The 18,253-nt window shown below is 39.9% G+C and overlaps 1 protein-coding gene across 2 annotated transcripts; it reads right to left on the bottom strand.

The window, feature by feature from the left end:
- Positions 1-293: 293 nt before the first annotated feature.
- Positions 294-18,121, bottom strand: LOC139131485 (protein Shroom2-like). Of its 2 annotated transcripts, none has more exons than XM_070697548.1 (7): positions 16,628-18,121; positions 15,515-15,684; positions 6,790-7,188; positions 5,350-6,378; positions 4,870-5,014; positions 4,217-4,489; positions 294-3,954 (listed from the first exon to the last, which is right to left on the bottom strand). In XM_070697548.1, exons 1-7 carry the CDS (start codon positions 18,119-18,121, stop codon positions 3,682-3,684), a joined length of 3,783 nt encoding a protein of 1,260 aa, XP_070553649.1. In that variant the 3' UTR covers positions 294-3,681. The 2 variants fall into 2 exon arrangements, with proteins under 2 accessions (XP_070553649.1, XP_070553648.1); XM_070697547.1 differs by having other exon boundaries at positions 16,502-18,121.
- Between the last annotated feature and the right edge of the window lie 132 nt (positions 18,122-18,253).

The raw sequence follows: 18,253 nt of genomic DNA on the forward strand, positions 1-18,253 counted from the left end.
TGAAAGTTTCAGGACATCAACTTGGACAATCTCCCCTCTCAATTTTGAAGTGGAATCTCTCCAAAAAGGAAACAGGCCTAGATTCCAAATTTCAATCAGGGTTTGGCCAAAACCTATTGTTACAGGCGAGTGTAAACTTATTCACTGAGCATCAGGGTGGACAGGTTATGGGGAGCTTTTAGATAATGTACTGTGTTAATGTGAAGTCAGGTATTACTTGTCATATGTGTACAACACATGGTGGGGGGGGGGGGGGGGAAGGAAGGTAACAAACCACGAAATACACAAATGAATTCTTATTGAAATAGAGCCACACACTTTATTTATATGTAGCAATGTATCTGCACAAAATACATTTTTGCATTTAGTTTTACACTACATCAGCAGAAAGTTGACATCTACAAAAAAAACTTGCACCCTGTGTGTAGAACTGCTGTATAATAGCTTTGCACCATGGTACAATTGTATTTGATAAACCTGCATACAGCATGCAAAAGTAAAGACACTGACACAAAGTAACTTTCATTGAATGAAGGGGAAATACACAGCCTTTCTACACAGAGGCACTTGAACACCCTTGTGCAACTGTTCCAGGCTGAACAGCGCCACCAAGTGTCACAATTGCATTGTGATTTCTTTTTTGTTATTGGTCTCGCAGGACTGGTAGCTTTACACCACAAGAACCTAGTATTTACAGCTATCAGAGATCCGGCACAAAAGGAATCCCTATTAAATTAATGGTTGAAGAATAAACCCATACATGCCCTTTGTGTAAAATTCCATCAAAGCAGGAACTAGAAATTTGAAAGTGGAGAAGAAAGCCCATGTACCAACCCACCAGGTGCGAAACTTGTGACAAGCAAATACACACAAAGCTTGAGTTCATCACATCAACTGTTGAGGAGCATTGGTGGCCGAGCCTTTTTTTTATTAAATGCACGGATCATCAACTTCCAGAGAAAGGCATGCTGAAGTGTGAACACGGGTTAAAAACGAGCACAGATGCAGCATAATTACAACTTTTGAGAAAGAGTGTGTTCTGGTGAATTTATAAATACTGATATATTAATATTTTGCATAAGCGCGCGATAAGTGTGTCGGGGAGAGAAATTCCAAAATATACATAAATTCTGTGTTGTTCACTTTGTCACAAGTCTGTGCCTATTTTTTAGACAGGAGAGGAGCAGTATATAACAACGGAGGAACTGACTGTCCTCTTTTCGCTGTTATAATCATTAATTTCTGATCAAATTATACCTCAGCTGTCTGACAGTGACATAAGCTGTACTATTAGTATATCTATTGTCAGCACTGATTCACCCATAAGTGGAAAAAAAAATCAGCATGGAATGATATGGTACGAAAAGAAAAACGCAAGATGGAGAAAAAATATACATATAGACTACATTCCTTTTGAAAATAATAATAATAACAATAATAACAATAAGTTTGAAAAAAACTCCTGCACGAAAGTATGCATGCAAATAACCTTATTTTTCCAAATTAACAATTACGCTAAATACAGTTCTAAGTTTCACACTGTATAATATGGGAAAAGCTTTTTCCAAGCATGGTATTAATTTGTTCTGCGCGACGGTAATATTTGTTCTTCAATGCGATGAAAGTAACCTTGCCCAATTGAATTCAACCAAAGTCACGGAAGAGAACGTCTACCCCAAAAGCATGGTCACAATTGTAAATGAGAGAGAAACGAAGAAGAAACGAAATATACATGGCAGCATGTCCGTACCGTCTAGAAGATCACCCACGGAATTGAAAATGTCCTCCAGCTAGAAATAATCACTCAACTGAAACACGACGCATGTCGCAGTTGTTAAAATGCTTATCCCGTAATGAGAGAGTTGATACATTCTTTGAAAAAATACAGTAAATTAAAACACAGTCACCGTAAAGACACTTGTATTGTGCTGGCCGAGGAGCCATAAAGTAATCTGTTCTTGTTCAACGAATGTTGTCACTCCAATTACACTATTGTAATTAAAATGTAATTTTTTTTAACCTGTTAATGACCTAACTATGGATGAAATTATTTTCCCTGTTAGTGATTTGATTACACTGATTATAAATTACAAAAAAATGAGTTTAATCATATGTGGTTGTTGCAATATTTGGAACTGTAGTGTGAAATCTTAGCGGTCAAAAGCAAAAAAAAGAAAGAAAGGAGAAACCTTAATGCCTGAAAAAGCACTGTGTTTTTTTATCATCCAAAACAAGAAAAACAATATACATTCTAATATACAGCATGGTCTGCATCCACCCATCCCTCCGAGTAGACGGCAGGAAGGTACGGTCCAATATGGTACAAAGTTGCATGGACTGTTCCATTCCTGAATAGGTGTCGAGGAAGGAAGGGAAGGGTCCATTGTAGGGTTTGTTCAACCCGTAAACTTACAAAAAAAGCCAGCTTTCTCAAATCTGGTACAAAAAGAGAACAGTAATAAGGCATAGCCATAAAATGTGTTACCCCGCAGGATATATATCTACAAGTGGTTTGTGGTCCAACTAGTGTCTTCATGAAGTGAATGACTCTACTACTACAGCTGATGCTATCGATAACACATAAAATTATATACTGTATCATGAAAAGCCATGGAAAAGAATAATCTACAGTCTTTGTTCATGACAAACTTCTCATTCCTCTGTCACATACATTCCACGGACAGCTTGTCCACTATTTGCGCTCATCTTTTTTATGTATCATTACTTACACAAATATTGAGCTGGATGCCATCTTGGACGTCTATGAGCATTCAGTACAGCGCCCTCTAACTACCAGACAGCATATTTGATTTGATTTATATTCATCTTTGCAATTTCATTTTTTATAGCTTTGTAGGCAATATTTAAAAAAAATGATTCTGTTACAGAATGCTTAAGGCACAGGTTCGATTTGTGAGTATCAAAAAAGAAAAAAAAAACTATTTACACTGGCAGATTTCAGTTTCACTAACCAAATCCCCTCTGAATATTGTTTGCTTATTTATTTTGTTTGCTTCAAAAAACAGATAGAAAGGTCACTGTTTCAAACTGCCGACACTGTTCAACAAGACAAAGTTTGTTTTACGCTCTTTGAAGTCCACAAAAAGTAACGCAGACATTATTACTTATGAGACACAAAGCTGCGAGGGGTTTGACCTTGTAAATATATGCGACCTGGCACAGCTCTGCTTCCATTGCAAGTCAAACTTTCTTCTTCTTCTTGGAGCAACAGTCATGTCCTGTTTTTGTTTTTTTTTGCCACAGGCTAAAGGTCAGTGTCATAGCAACTGCTCATCTGCATATAGGTCAAGGGTCAGCACACATCCACGTCCTTCACACATGGGACGTCAACCCTTAGGGTAATAAGTCAGCACTACTGTATTTCCCAGCAATGATTTGCTTTCCAAGACATCGCGTCGTTGAGAGTTGCATCTCTACATGAGAGTGACTCACAGATGGCGATGACGGAGCAATCAGCGACGTAATCCTTTAAGGCATTGGGTTCCTGGATATTATATCCGTGGAGACAGACAGAGAGTCAGAAATAATGCTAGAAGTAAACTTCAAGTTTTTTTCCACATTCAAAGACAGCACCACATTTTAGCCAGCATCTGATGGCTGATTATTGTCTAAATTCGTTCACTCCTTGTCGTAGCTTAGCGCGACTGGCAGTTTCTCCGTTCACCATGACAACTTATTGCACGGTTTCATACTGTCCTTCAAGGCTTGCAACTGTTCCTCGCCCAGTTTCACTTTGTCGTTAAGTTGTCTTGAGGTCATTATCAGGTCTGACTTCATGCTAACAAAGTGCTCAAAGTCAGCATAGTCATCGTCACAAAGGTACTTTCGCAGGTTCACACAGACTTGTTCGTTCCGCTTGTCGATTCCTTCCTTGAGTTTCTTTGCTTCTTCATATTGATTTTGGAGTCTATCTCTCTTGTCCTCAAGAGACAGCTGTTTGGAAAATGAAGAAAAAAGGAATGTCATTCTGTTAGTCTTTTTCAAAAGTTGAGGCAAAGCTTTACCCAAAGAAATGAAGTTTTCCCTTTTTTTATCAATTTGTGCACCAAAATGTACAACTGCCTCCAACCTGCCTCTGTTGGAAGTCAAAAGACACAGCGTGTGCATGCTAATTGGTTGGAATTTTGAAAGATGACTTCTGATTGGTCAAAGTACATTATGGACATTTTCAGTGATCCGTAACATAAGTGCTTACCTTAGCTTCCGGATCGCAGTCTGGATCCAAAGTGCTCAGGGCATTTTCAGCTCTTGCCAATCTTCCCGACAGGGACATTAGTAAATTGATAATACTGTCGAGCTCATTGACAAACAACTCGAATTTGTTGAATTCATTTTCTTTGCAGACTGACTTGGCAAGCTCCGTCACTTGTCTGCCGAGCTCTTCATTCTCTGAGGTCTCTTCCTTGAGTTTTTCCTGTTCTTCTCTCAGACACTCTAGCTTCTTGCCAATGCTGTCAATCAACTCCTCCTGTAGAACCAAGTTGAACTGAATTAAAACTTCTCCTTTTCTTTTCATTTAAACCACAAACTGATTAATGTTGAAAATATGGCAGGTAAATTCTATTTTAGGTTGAGTTGAATGATTAACCCTTTCACTACAATGGTATGACCCAATACCATTGTATTCTATGGTAAAGTTGGACCTCCACACAGGTCCACAGGACAAAAGAGTTAAATTTCATTATCTGTTCAGTCAACTGCAAACTTATCAAGGTTATATATATCTTTGTCTAATCTAACCATTGGGATCAATCCACTACCACTATATATGATATTGGACAGTCCAACGAGTTAGTCAGTATTCAGGATTTGATCAACCGTAAACAAAGGAACAACTGGTGAACTTACTTTCTTCTGATTGAGTTCTTCACTGTCCTCTGAAATTGGCTCCATGTCTTCTTGCATATCTTTGTTCTCAATCAATAACTGTGCTTTGACGGCCGATATCCCATAATAAGGAGAAGTCGCTGGCAGTATGAGAGCTGGGTCTGGTCTGTTAGACAAGAGATCAATGAAGAATGTATATGATCAGTACAAACAAGTGATTTCCTTATTTTGTTTATGCTTCTACACAAAATGAAGTTTCTAATACATCAAGTGGATACTTTCCAAAACCAGCTTCTTGATGGCTTCATGTTGAAACCTTGCCACAAATTTGAAAAGAATATTCACACTCTGAATTAACAGCAATACTGGCTCTCTTGGCGTGACAGCCTTACAGGAGCCAATCTTTTCCTAATTATCCCTCTAGTGCGGCGACGTCAACTGCTCACCATCAAAAGTGGATTACACTTACACACTGCAAACACACAGAAAAGACTCGCTTACTTTTTCTGAGTTGGAACTTTCTTTTCACTTGGTTTCTCACTGTTGAGAGGTCTATTGGCGCCGGGCCTTCGTTTCCTCTGCACTCCGTTGGCAGTGGGGAACCCGAGGACACCAATGTAGTCATCCGTAGTTCTCTGCATAGGTGCCAGTATGGTTGACAGGTTTTTATCTTTAGATTCGCTGCAGATTGCCTTTGTTAGTTCCTCCTCCTTTAGCTCTTCTGCCGACTTCTCTTTCGGTGGCTTGACTTCTGTTCGCTTGTCTTCCTCCTCTTTTTCCTCAGTCACTTCATCCTCTGTCTTGTTCTCCTCTTCTTTGTCCTCCGAACTCTGCTGCTGCTCCTCCTCATTGGCAGTTTTGTCGGTTTCTGGTAATTCCTCCGCAGCTTTTACCTCCGTGTTTGCTTCTTGCGAAGCTGTTTCTTCTTTCTTCTCAGTGGGTGTTTTTGGTACTGCCACAGTTTTGACTGTGACAGCTTCTTCTTCTTCTTTCCTTGGAGGCTGCGGAGGCTGTGAATCGAGCTGACCCACGCTATTTGAGCGTATCTTTGTCGGCGATGGCGACTTGGGCGGCGGCGATGTTTTCAAGGTCTCACCTTTGAACTCATATTTTCGTTTCATTTCCTGGACAGAGCTGAACTTGGACAGCATTCCGAACGGTTTCACAGGCGACGGTGACTTTGGCTGTGACACGGTTTCCAGCGATTTTGCCGGGGAAAGCCTCTTCATTGGTGTAAATTGTGATGGACTCGTCAGGGAAGACTTCTGACTCGGTGGCTTGCTCAGGGTCAGTTTTACGCTGGACTGGACAGTGGGCGATGCTGCTGTCGAAAAGGAAGGACTCGTCACAACCTTATCTGGCTGTGGTGATGGCGAAGTCTTCCTTGGAGACGAGGGCCTCATGGAGTTGATTGGTGAGCTTGTTCTGTCAGACAGACTTGTTAGACTTGACATACTGGTTGCTGTGGACTGGGCGAGGGGTCCGCGTGGTTGGTACTTCCCTGTATATGACCCGTAAGTCTCACCAGGCCTGTAATTAATCAATAGTAATTGATACACTAATTTACCATGAAGGCATTGCAAAATAAGCCAAGGCACTTGGAGCTCCAATATCAAAATAGACCAAATGTGATCGTTTAAGTATTGTCTTTTCAAACCTTGACTGTCTTTTTCCTCACAAAATTTCTTGGCTTTGGCAGAAATTTTAGTCAACACTTCATTTTAAACTGGATATAACCGGAAAATGCCTTGTATATATATATCAATAAATGAGTTGAAAAACTACCAGTCCAGAGAAGAACATGGCTTTTGCAAGGCACACTGGCTTTTACCAATCAACATTTTCACAAGGGTGGGAGTAGTACACATGGAAGAGCCATGCATTTGGCTGTTCCATTACATGTCTAGAGATTTAAATCATAAATGAAATTGCAACACTTACAATATTGATGTCTGGGGATGCATGGTGGCAGATCTTTCCACTTTGTCTAAAATATTGTCCTCACTAGTACTGCTGGCCAGAGATGGGGTAGGTTCCCGCGATGGCGGCCTCTGTATCGCCGAGTCGTCCCTGATTTCTGGGCTGTTGGATAGCAGCTCTGGAGGGGGCGGTGGAAAGTCCTCTTCCGCGTCTAAAACCAACTCATCACTCGGTGACGCTGGTGGGGTGGGTAGGATAAAGCTATCCACCGTACGGTAGCGGAACTTCTCCTTCCGTTGGTCTTCCGGCTTCAGAAGTCCCGGAAAGCCCGGCGACTGCTGTTGCTGCCTGGTCAGGGTCAGCTGCTCCTTTGGTGTTTGTTGCGTTTCTGTCTCCTGCGGTTCGTTGGTGGTCTGAAAGCTACAACAGATTACAAAGACGTGGGTCAAATATAGACACTCCCAACTGAATGAATATCACACTACACATATCCTGCTTTGCCACGCCAGGATCTGACATGGCTGTTCAAAGAAAACCCCAACAACATCAGCCTGAATGCCAAAATTCTTAGTGAATATGGAAAAGCCATCAAAATCATCAGACGATATTTTTAGACTGGCCTTGCATAATTCAGTGTCAGCCACTCCATTCTTTTACGGGAACAAATGTCAGTGGGTGGCACTGACTCTGACGCTGTTTCTATTTTTAAAAACAGTCGGCTACTTTCACACTTGCACAGCTGTTCATGCTGTTGAAGATAAGATGCATTTTATTTTCAATTACCAGTGTCATAGTCAAACAAGTAAAAGTTGGTTTTAAAAAACTACAAAGTACAAAGTAATAACATTTACAACAAAGATACTACTTTAAAACCTATCATCAAGTGCACTCTGGCTTTTGCAGTATTCCTCCAAAATACCACATATAAACCTTAATTATAGATTAACTTAATTATCACCAGTATATATTGAGGCATCTAGTAATTTGCAATGTGATGTAATGTCAAATTTATTTTGTTGTTGTCGTCAATTATCATTTTTCCTCCTTTCCTGTCTTATACTTTGTTAGTTTTATACCTATTTTTTAAAAATTATTATTATCATTATTATTTTTACCATCCTGTATCCACAAAGGATACAGTAGTGTAATAAATTATTTTTATTGTTACTACTATCTCCATTGTACAAGGACTCGGAAAAAGCCATTATCCACAGTGATCAGTACTATCATGAGCTGCTACATGGTAAGATTGAAACTGAGGTAAACATTTAAACTGTAGGTGGATAGTGTTTTGACTGTTCCTCTTTGATAGGTTGGCACCTAATATATAAAACTCCAGGCATTTTCTTCAATTAGAGCGACCCCTCACCCAACATCGAATTCCTATATATGTCGTTGTTTGGTGGCTCATTTGAGTGAGAGATTTGAGTGGCTAATTCCAAACATACAGCTCATCATCAAACACACCAAAGCTAATCAACTGATATCTCAGAAGGAGCCATATCCTGTCCCTGATGGATACCACCACAAGGATCTTGGAATCGAGATGTCCTCCCACAAGGCTAAACTTCCTTGGACTCAAAAGAAGAAAGTAAAGAAACCAGACCGCAACAAGGCATGATTCAGCTTTTCATCCACCCTTGTGATGCACTTTTTTCTGGAGCAAGCCTGCAGGCACATCTACAATTTCCCCTGCACTACATGCGTCATAATGTTCAATGAATTTCTATTTGTTGAACAATACCTGCACTACTGTAGGTTTTTGAAGGACAGTCTATTGCAAAATTTAGATTTCACAAAAAAATTTTCAGTTCATTGTCATTTTTGGCAAGATTTTAGCAGCTATAATTTTTTGGCAAGATTTTAGCAGCAATAAATAACGGTATGGTGTACCAAAACAGTAAATAAATTCAGTACTTCTCATTTGACATTAAAGCTTCTTTATAAGCCAGTACAAGGTCAATATATATTTGGTTTATTGGGCAGGTCCGGCCCCCAAAATTCCACAGGAGACCTCCAAGTTGTGACCTTTCATAATATCAGTATCCGATATATTATGCAATGGTTTTGTTTCCTATCACAGAGATATCTTCAATATAGCATCTGCAACCACAGAAAGTTCAAACACTATCCTGAACTACCTAAATGTGGTTTTCTTGGCCCATGAACACTTGAAAAGTTGATATCATGGAGCCGCGGATACCATAAACCAATCATATCAGAATCTCCACCAGTGGATATTAAAACCCACCACACTGGCAGCCAGCTCAAGTGAAAACTAAGATTAGCAAACAATCTACTAACAGTGGTGGCCTTCGAAAAACAAAAAAAATTCCAGACTAACCATTTATAAATATCTACTTTTTGCCCAGACTTGTTGACGAAATATTTCTCCCGAAATATATCAGATCCTGAAATGAATATCAGTTTCTGCCCGGTAAAGCTAGTATCACTGACTCGTGACCTCTGACCTCTCTCTTAAAATTAAGAGTGCATGATAAAGACACAACAGCAAAACATACAAGTTACTTAGCCAAGAAAAACATCTGTGTTGTCCTTTTGAAAATCATAATATTAGGTTCACACATAATATGTCCCTTTCTGCTGCATAAAAAATTTGACAAACTCCGTACGGGAAGAAAAGGTCTGAATCGTTTCTAAGATTCCTGGCCAGCCCAGTAGATGCTGACACACGTCCAAAGGGCGCATTGGTTTCACATATTACCGTAGGATATATTCATTATGTATTTTGAATCATTCACCATGTGGTTTTTGTTCCACTCCCATCAGTGCTGGGTTTCCACTTTGACCATGGAATGAGGAAAAAAAAACAGTCTCCGCAAAATGAGGAAACCCTACGGTGTTGCGGTAAAAATTAAACAAGGTTACCTAAATGCAAAATGTTTCATAAATGATCAATTGAAAATTTGATTTGCGTCATGATGACACGCAAGGCGATGGTTGGGGCGTAAGGTAAATCTTCATTACGACTTTTACATTCTCATTCGTCTGTGGAGGTACGTCGTCTCTCAGGCTGCTCTTCCATGTGTTTTGATCATTAGCAGAGAAGCTGAAACATTGCGTCAAATTCTTGAGGCTCTGTATAAAGTAATAGCTTGGCACATACAACATGATGGGGTTAGCACTGACAGCATTTCTCACATGCTGATTAATGCATCAGGTATAATGACAAGTGATGGACTGGTGGCAAATGAGAGGTGAATTTCGCCCCCAGCTTCTAATTTTGCGACATCTTAATCTAAATATTGTCATACTTCAAATGCTGGTATGCATGAATGACTTATCGCAACACCAGTTCTGCTTTGCGTCAAGACAGCAGAAACAATTGTTCAGATGACAGAATTTTTTTCTTTAGAAACTGACACACAGAGAACTGAAATCTCATCTTGCCAAAATCATCAAACCCCCCTCCTGGTGGATCGTAAAATTTTTAGACTCCTAGAGATACCCTCCAAGGAACAAGAAAATTCATCGGTAACACATTGTGTTGATGATGGACGTGTAAAAGATCCTGAACTCTGACCTATTATCCAGACACACTGCTGTGGACACCAATGCTGGACATCGACTGTCTGGGTACCGTAGTCTACTTCCCCATTGTCTGACCATAAAACAATACACTACATTGAGTCGGCATTGAATGTCAAAGTCAAATATTGAATTTTACCCTAATAAATCTCCCTAAGCGCTGCCCTCAATATCCTAATACCAATATTGAGACACCAACAACAGGATAGTTTCTGAAGGTGTTTTCGATTTCTGGAGGCCGAGTAGATATCAAATCAACATGGCTGTTCGTCAATATCACATGCACTGATGAATTAAAACAAACAAATGTTGCATAATCGTTAACAATAAATAAACTGTGACCAAAAAATTAATCTTTTGTACACTCTGAGGTTTTCCAATTATAACGATATGCAAATGAACTCAATCCGTACCTTTCTTTTTCCTCTATGCTACATAATAACTGTGGATGAATTAATTTTACATCAATGAAGCATTTGCAACCGATATGTTTTTAAGTGAGGGACATTAAAATATATGTTTTCAAAAGGGAAGCTGCAAAGGAGTTCAGCAGTGTTATATCAAAACATTCATACTCAACCGTCAAAACACTCATTCTGATATGAATTTCATGTGCATGACATCATGTCTGAACTGTTGGGACAGTGGAAGATAAGACACAACTTTTTTTCTTTTTCAATTGAATAATTGCAGACAAATAAACTGAAACCGTTCACAGTGTTTTAACAAACTTTTGAGGGACAGCCATCTGATAATTTCCAGCACATCAAGAAAGACTGCCTGTCCCAACTTCTTCCTGTTCCCCGATAGTTTATAGCAGGGAATCAATGTCAAAGAAAACAGCATAAATTTTCACCGCTTGCCTACCAACCGATATCTGCTTACCTCAAAATACAGCAACACACCGACTCAAAAACCTGACTTGGTGGAATCTATGCTGCTAGTCCTATTAGCGTACGTACATACAGTCTCTCTGTGTTCTGGCCTGTGAATATTGACTAAATACTTACTCAGCTTATTAAACACCCTGATGATGACAAGGTTAGAAAGGCACTATGATATGCTAATGACTTCTCCAACACAGGCCAGTCATTGCCCTGGAGATGGGTCACATGATTAGAGGACACAGTCAGGTGACATGGTACACAGCCAATCAGCATTCAGCTTTCTTCTGCATGCCATCAATAGTTGAAGCAAAACACATGTGCTTTGACGACAAACTGAGAGACAAGGATCTCAACTAGTGGCTGCATAAATTTCACATGGATGGGCTGAGATGTTTTTTCCTGTTATATTGTGTATGATGCATTCCTGTTTAACATTCTTTTATAGCTCATAATTTACAGCTCAAAACATTCATGCCTGTACCAAGCGATCGCCCAGTCAACTCAAGAATTGCATTTATTCAGTTATGGCAATCCTTGAAGAAATCATAGCATGACTCTACATACGCTTATAGGATTAGCAGCAAAAATTTTGCCAAGTCAGATTTTTTGAGTTGGTGTATTACCCTATTTTGAGGTAAGAAGACGATAGCTGCTCGGTATCTTCTAGCCTGTGGCTAGTACAAGATACAACTTGGAGAATATGCTGTCTATCAATGAGGAAAATGGAGCAACTTTTATCACCCTAACATCCCTGTCGGCTCATTTCTCAACAATACATTGGTTTGTTCCCACTGTTAGCCATGGACCCCTACACCAGGAAGTGGGTGTGACCTAGTTACAGGGTGATACCGGCAATTATTTTCCAGGTCAAGGCATTCTAAATCAAGAAGGAACAAACTGTTTCCTCAAGATCACAACGGATTCCATTGAGGTATTCTCAAGAAATTAAAGTCACTGACAGGAAAACAATTCCATCTGTTTACTCTCTCTCTCTCTGCTTCAGTCGGATATTACTAAGATTATTTTGGAAGCCGTCGAGTTGGAATTTGATATTGTTTTGGTTTCAATACAGTGAGATATTCCAACCAAACAATGGAATCACTTTTCTCATTATGCTGTAGTGTAAACACAGCATATTGACTGAGGTTTCTCAACATACTTCCACAGTGCAAACATTCCATGATACAGCCATTAAAACGTAAATGAATGTATAAATACAAATTATGCAATCAAACTCTGATGCTTGCCAAAGAACACTGGATTGTTCCGGGGCTTGTTCCACCCCTTTTCATCTACAATTATGGTTGAATCCCATCGTTTTTTGATGATGTTGCTGCATGCATGTATCGGCCATCAGGGGTAGGCGGGGAAGCATTTATGAACAATGCCTTTTATATTTAAAATTTGAATATTCCCGATTTCTTCAAACAGAAAAGAGGAAGAGATTATTTGGTCTGTTAGCTTGCTTATCTACGGAAACATGCCGGAAAGCATTGTGGGGGGTCAAGTATTACTTTCACTTATCCAGTTCTGACTGAAAAACTGATCAGTGGCCTGAGAGAACTCTCCTGAGTATTGCCTGAAATAAAACATCGCTGAGGTTGGTGAACCAAGCCAATTCTCTTGGACAGAATGACATTTTGGCAGTTCAACGACCTTGTGAACTTCAAGACGAAGCCATATAAACATCCAAAACCTGTTCTTCGGTATCAGGACTTCCTATCTTTAGTGGGCAATTTCCAGGCCTTTGATAGTGCAGGCTTGTTAGGAATGGTATTTAATGTGTTTGTTGACACCACTGTAAAGACGTGACCATGAACAGTGTTTGTGTTTTTTTACACGAAGAGTGAAGTCACTGGCCTGGGATGCCTTTTTAAAAATCAGTCTGAGTCTTTAACAAAGTCAAATTCACATCTGAATCTGTGTGACAGTGTCCAAGACATTTGAATACAGAAAGACAGTTGAAAGGATGCTCCTTTCCTACACAAGATAAACCACAGGCTTGTATGAGAATGACTTTCAGGGTAGACCATAAATGCTATATATGAATCATATGGTTTAGCTTTGGTGTTAAATATTTATTTAATCAAGATGAGAACCAAGAGCAGTTATTTTTTTAACAATTTTCTTGTTTTATGATAGCTTTTATTCCTTACCATAGTACATTGTACACAACATGCAATATTATTGTTGACAAATAAATTCTACTCGACTAAAATTCAGTTGTCAACAATGATATTGAACAGAGTGCACACGCATATGGGCTTTGTTGACAAGTAGAAGACCAGTCAGCTCAGCATGATATATGTGAGACACAGACCAAGAGACGGTATTTTACAAACAACACAAATGACACAAAAAACCCCACAATATCAAAAGTCATGGCTGATGGAGCTTCAAGAAAACATTCGCCGAAGCTGGTGACCGAAGGACGGGGCAAAATATTTGATTTTAAAATGCCTTTGGGGGCTGGTTGGAGGAGTATCCATATCAAACAGAACAGGAATTGTGGAATGATTCATGAAATGGGAAACTATCATAAACAATAATGAGGGTTTCAGTGGACTAAGGTCAGCTTAATGTACATAGGGTGTGAACTGATACAGGGCATATGTCAGATATTTGCCACTGTTGACGACTAAAGCTTAACCCCAGCTCTCCTGATACAACCATTCCATCTTTGACTCCCTGTCAATAATCAGTGAGCTTGAACATTTAATTTTTTATCACTTTTCATGATTTTTTAAAAAGTTTTTAAATGGATCAAGCTTTTTCTTACTATATACCTGTGGGATTAGAATAATTGCAACAAAGAGAAATGAGTTAGTTTATTAACTGACCACTGTTTTCTCACAAATATCTTTCAAATACTATTCTTTAAGGGCAAGTTTGACATTATGGGGTAGAATGTGCCTCAGGGACTGTTTTCCAGACTCTTAAATGTTTAACCATTTGAGCGCTGTAATTTTTTCCCGCCAAAATTTTAGTGCAACATTTTACCAATATTTTCGAATTTTTCTGTAAAAGTTTTAATAATTTTGGACCAAATCGATATCACATTTCATTGGCTAACGTTTTTCATCAAAATTTTGTCAAAAATCTGAAAAAAAATTGACTGGGATGTATTTTATAAAGGAGACAAAAAATGACTTTGGTGCTCAAAGGGTTAAATATCTTTCTCATCTGCTGCCTTATAGGTTAATTTTTAAAGCCTGTGAAGTAAAGAGATTCGCATGACCTTATTTTCTGACAATTACAAATTAATTTGATATTTCCCATGAGGTTAACATATGGTTAAGCAGCCATTTTGAATTTTAAATATTTGTCAGTTTGAGGTGATTTGTTTCGCTTATCCAAAACTTTGCATAGTGACTCTTGGTTTTTAGTTTTGATTATGAAACACAAGGGCTTAGTTTCAACGAGGAATGTTTCGACAAAAATTTAAAGCTTTCTGTATTGAGGTATGTATACAGACTAATGGTTGATTACACAATAGACAAGGTCGAGCCGGAGTCTGGAAGGGGACTGATTTCTATTTGGGCCGATAGAGGGCTACATCACTACAAGCCTTGGTCACTCAACTACATAGAAATCTCTTCTGATGATATAATGTGTCTGGTGTGGTAATCTCCTCAATCAACACATTCATTTTGTATCAAGATTTCGATTTTTTTCCAGAAAAGTATCAGTATTTTTCTAACAATGATTCAACATTCAGTAGTTTTGACCTCTTTTAACTTATTATCCCACACAGAATATTTTTGACATACACGTGGGTATACAATTACAACTGTCAATATGCACTGCAAATTTTTGAGAGCATTTACACAGACAGCAAATATTAGCACTGTGGTTTTTTTTTGTTTTTCCTGCTATCAATCATTCTTAAGATTTAAGCGGTCAAACAAATGTATCATATTGCTTAGCTGAGAGCTCTATTTGCATACCATCTGCAGAGACTCTGAACAAATAGCTTGGTCGTCCTAAACATTTGACAGGAATAGTGGACAATCATGTATTTTTATTTTGCCTTCAAATTTTAATGATACTAGAAGTGAGTATTAGTGGTGGCAGATGATCTAACAAACAGAGCTACTGAATGATTTTAAAAGTTTATAATTTCTATCTCAATCTTTTGCTTTTTTAACATCTGTGCATATCTAACTTCCAATTATGATTACAATCGATGTGATGTACATCTGGGCATTTTTAAATCGTTGGAAATTTACCTTCATTCTCTCTCAGTATGGAAATGAATTTATCTAGCGATCAAGCACAAATCCAGATAAAGCTATGACAAGTTTACTAACCTTGGTGCTGTGTCTGGAAAGACAAAGATCTTGTCATCGGACTGTCTTCGCGGATTCTCATAGATCTGCTGTTGCCTGGCATCGAATTCATCTTCCACATCACTGCGGTCATCCTCTGAATCACTCTGGGAGTGCACAAACTCAACCATCACTAACTTCCCATGCTGCACCTGTTGTGAGACAGAATGCACATTTTTTAGCAAAGATTTCAGGGTTTGAAGCAGATGACAAAATTACATTTTTTTAAGTATCAAACCATGAAACCAAGAGTTCATGCTCTTTCCATGGAACTTGGTGGTACCGTTAATAAATAATTTCTGCTTTCAAAGGTCATTTAGATAGTCATATCGTTGGACAGATTACACATGAACATGATATTTTACAATCGATTGCACATTGCAGAATAACAGGAAATTCCTTTCAGGTCATAATTTTTCACATATGGTAAGAAGTATTCTCACCACGTACATTGAGAAGGCTGATTGACACCAAGTTTTTTTCTTTTCACAAAAATCGACCGTCACAAGTTGAGAATAGAGTTAACAGATTAATTACAGTTACGATACAGGTGATGATTCATGCACTATGCAGCAACTGATATTATATGAAAGATTTGCACAATGATGCTTTACCAAATTACTGAAACTAAAATGATATAACTTTTGCGCTTTGTATTATAGATAATGCAAAAGAGTGATTGGCTGATTGATTGATTGATTAAAAATGGTAAACATGCTATTTATTTACAATGCATGCACCCGCACATTTTTCTTTCCCAGACAGCTTTTATGGCAAGATTAATAAAATCTGAGCATTATGGTTTACAGGTGCTTTTGTTACGGCGGTGTGACATTGACCAATGGCCTTTCACCGTTAGAAATATCTGTCATTAGTTTTTAGTGAGATTTTACACCAGTGAAGAATGATACTTTATAGTGTGATGAACATTATGCAGTGCAAAGGATAGATTGGAAGGTGAGCATTAACCTTGTTAGCTGTGGTGACGGCTTGCATAGGTGCCGGTGCTGTCTGTGAGAATGCAGCCTTCTGGTAAGTCTGGCTCGACTTCTTCGGAGGCAGATTCTGATCCACAGAGGATGACCAACTACTTACGGAACTTCCCGGGCTGGGTTCTCCGCTCCGGAATGACATGGGCAGCGTGGATGCCTTATCCGTCTGGCCGAGTGGCGGCGGCCTGTTATGAGTTGAGCTGCTGGGTCTGTAGGGCGGTGAGGGATCAGGCTTGGCCAACGGAGCTGCACTTGCCAGCTCTTTGAAGTTCGATTGACTGGAGTACATTTTCCGTATGGCCTCTGAGGAGGACACCTTCACTGGTGGGCCTCTGCCTGTCCTTCCTGATGCCGGAAGTGATGCTGTCTTGTCCATGTAGGTACTGCCTTGTAACTTACTGGGCTGAGTTTCTGCAACAAAGTGCCTTTGGTGCCGCCTCTGGGCAAACCCTAGGATTGATTCCTGTGACTGGGTTGGGGACAGGTGTCTGCTGCCTGCCAGGGAGCCAGGTGGCGATCCGCCACTGCTAGGCCTGTCTCTGTACGAAGCGGTTGACGACACGGAGTCTCGAAGTGGAACTCCTGATGTGCTGAATGACTGCTGCCTTTTGATGTCACTTTGATTGTAAGCATTGGGCGGCATGGATATTGGACGCATAACTTCAGATTTAGTTCTAAGCATGGTTTGCTCTGGATTTTCTAGCGTGTGCCTAAATGACGATGTGCTGGCACTTCTCTTTGCTACGTTTGATTTACCCTGATATGACCCTTCCACTGAGCTGTTTGTGTCTCCGTAGGCTGTTTGCCTAACCGAACTTGCCAGGGACGTTGTACTCTCTGCAGGTTCCAATCTTGGATGCATGCTTTGTGGTGCAATGCCCTGGCCAGTGTTGGTTTTCTTCTTGTAGAATGTCAACAGAGCCTCCTTCATCTTTTTCTTCTCTTCCGGATCAGATGGTTGGCGTCTCCTGCTGGTTGGATCGGAGCGTTTGTGCCACTGCTGTGAGGCAGTCTGTTTGTGATATTTCTCGGAATCGGATTTTGAGTATCTGTGATCTGGTTTTGCTTCCGTCTTAGGGTCTGATCTCTTGTGTTCTCTTCTAGGGTCGGAACGTCTGCGGTCCTTCTTCAAATCTGAGCCACTGCGTCTGCCACTATACTCCTCCCTGTAGGGATCTGATGTCCTGTGCTGCCTATCATGATCCGCAACTTTCTTTTTGGAGATGTCCTCGGCATGATGTCTGGGTCCTTCGATTTCCACGGATCTCTGGAAGGATTTCTGAGACTCAGACAGTTTATTTGGGTCAGAATCCTTCCTCCTTGGGTCCCGTCTTGGATCTGATGTCCTCCTTGGATCTGACTTTCTTCTCGATTCTGAAGACCTCTTGACCTCTGAAGAAAGACGCATGGATTCGCTGGTTCTGTTGTGGCGGTCTTCATTGATATTGCCGAGTGGTTTCTCATGTCCATGAGCATGAGCTCTGCTTGGTGAGGTTGGATCGTATGTGTAGGACATCGACCGTGAGTGTCCTCCCTCATCAGGTTTCACATGGTCGTAAAACTTGTTAACCTCAGCAGTCGGAGACCTGACATACATGCTCGCACTCCTGCTGTCTGCATCGAACCTTCTGAAGGGCTCTGCGTTTGTGGGAGACTTGGTGTCTCGACCGAAGGGCTGGTTCTTGTGCAGGAGCACATCAGAGTGTCTCTCATCTTGCTGATCAAAACT

Source organism: Ptychodera flava, chromosome 4 (assembly GCF_041260155.1).
Source record: "Ptychodera flava strain L36383 chromosome 4, AS_Pfla_20210202, whole genome shotgun sequence".
Classification (NCBI taxonomy): domain Eukaryota; kingdom Metazoa; phylum Hemichordata; class Enteropneusta; family Ptychoderidae; genus Ptychodera; species Ptychodera flava.

Excerpts from the sequence above, each read along its gene's own strand:
- LOC139131485 (XM_070697547.1), bottom strand. The coding sequence starts at position 18,121 with ATGTATGTCAGGTCTCCGACTGCTGAGGTTAACAAGTTTTACGACCAT. Across the intron at positions 15,685-16,501 it reads CCGTCACCACAGCTAACAAG|GTGCAGCATGGGAAGTTAGT; the intron begins GTTAATGCTCAC and ends GTCTCACAACAG. Across the intron at positions 7,189-15,514 it reads TTTCCAGACACAGCACCAAG|CTTTCAGACCACCAACGAAC; the intron begins GTTAGTAAACTT and ends AATCTGTTGTAG.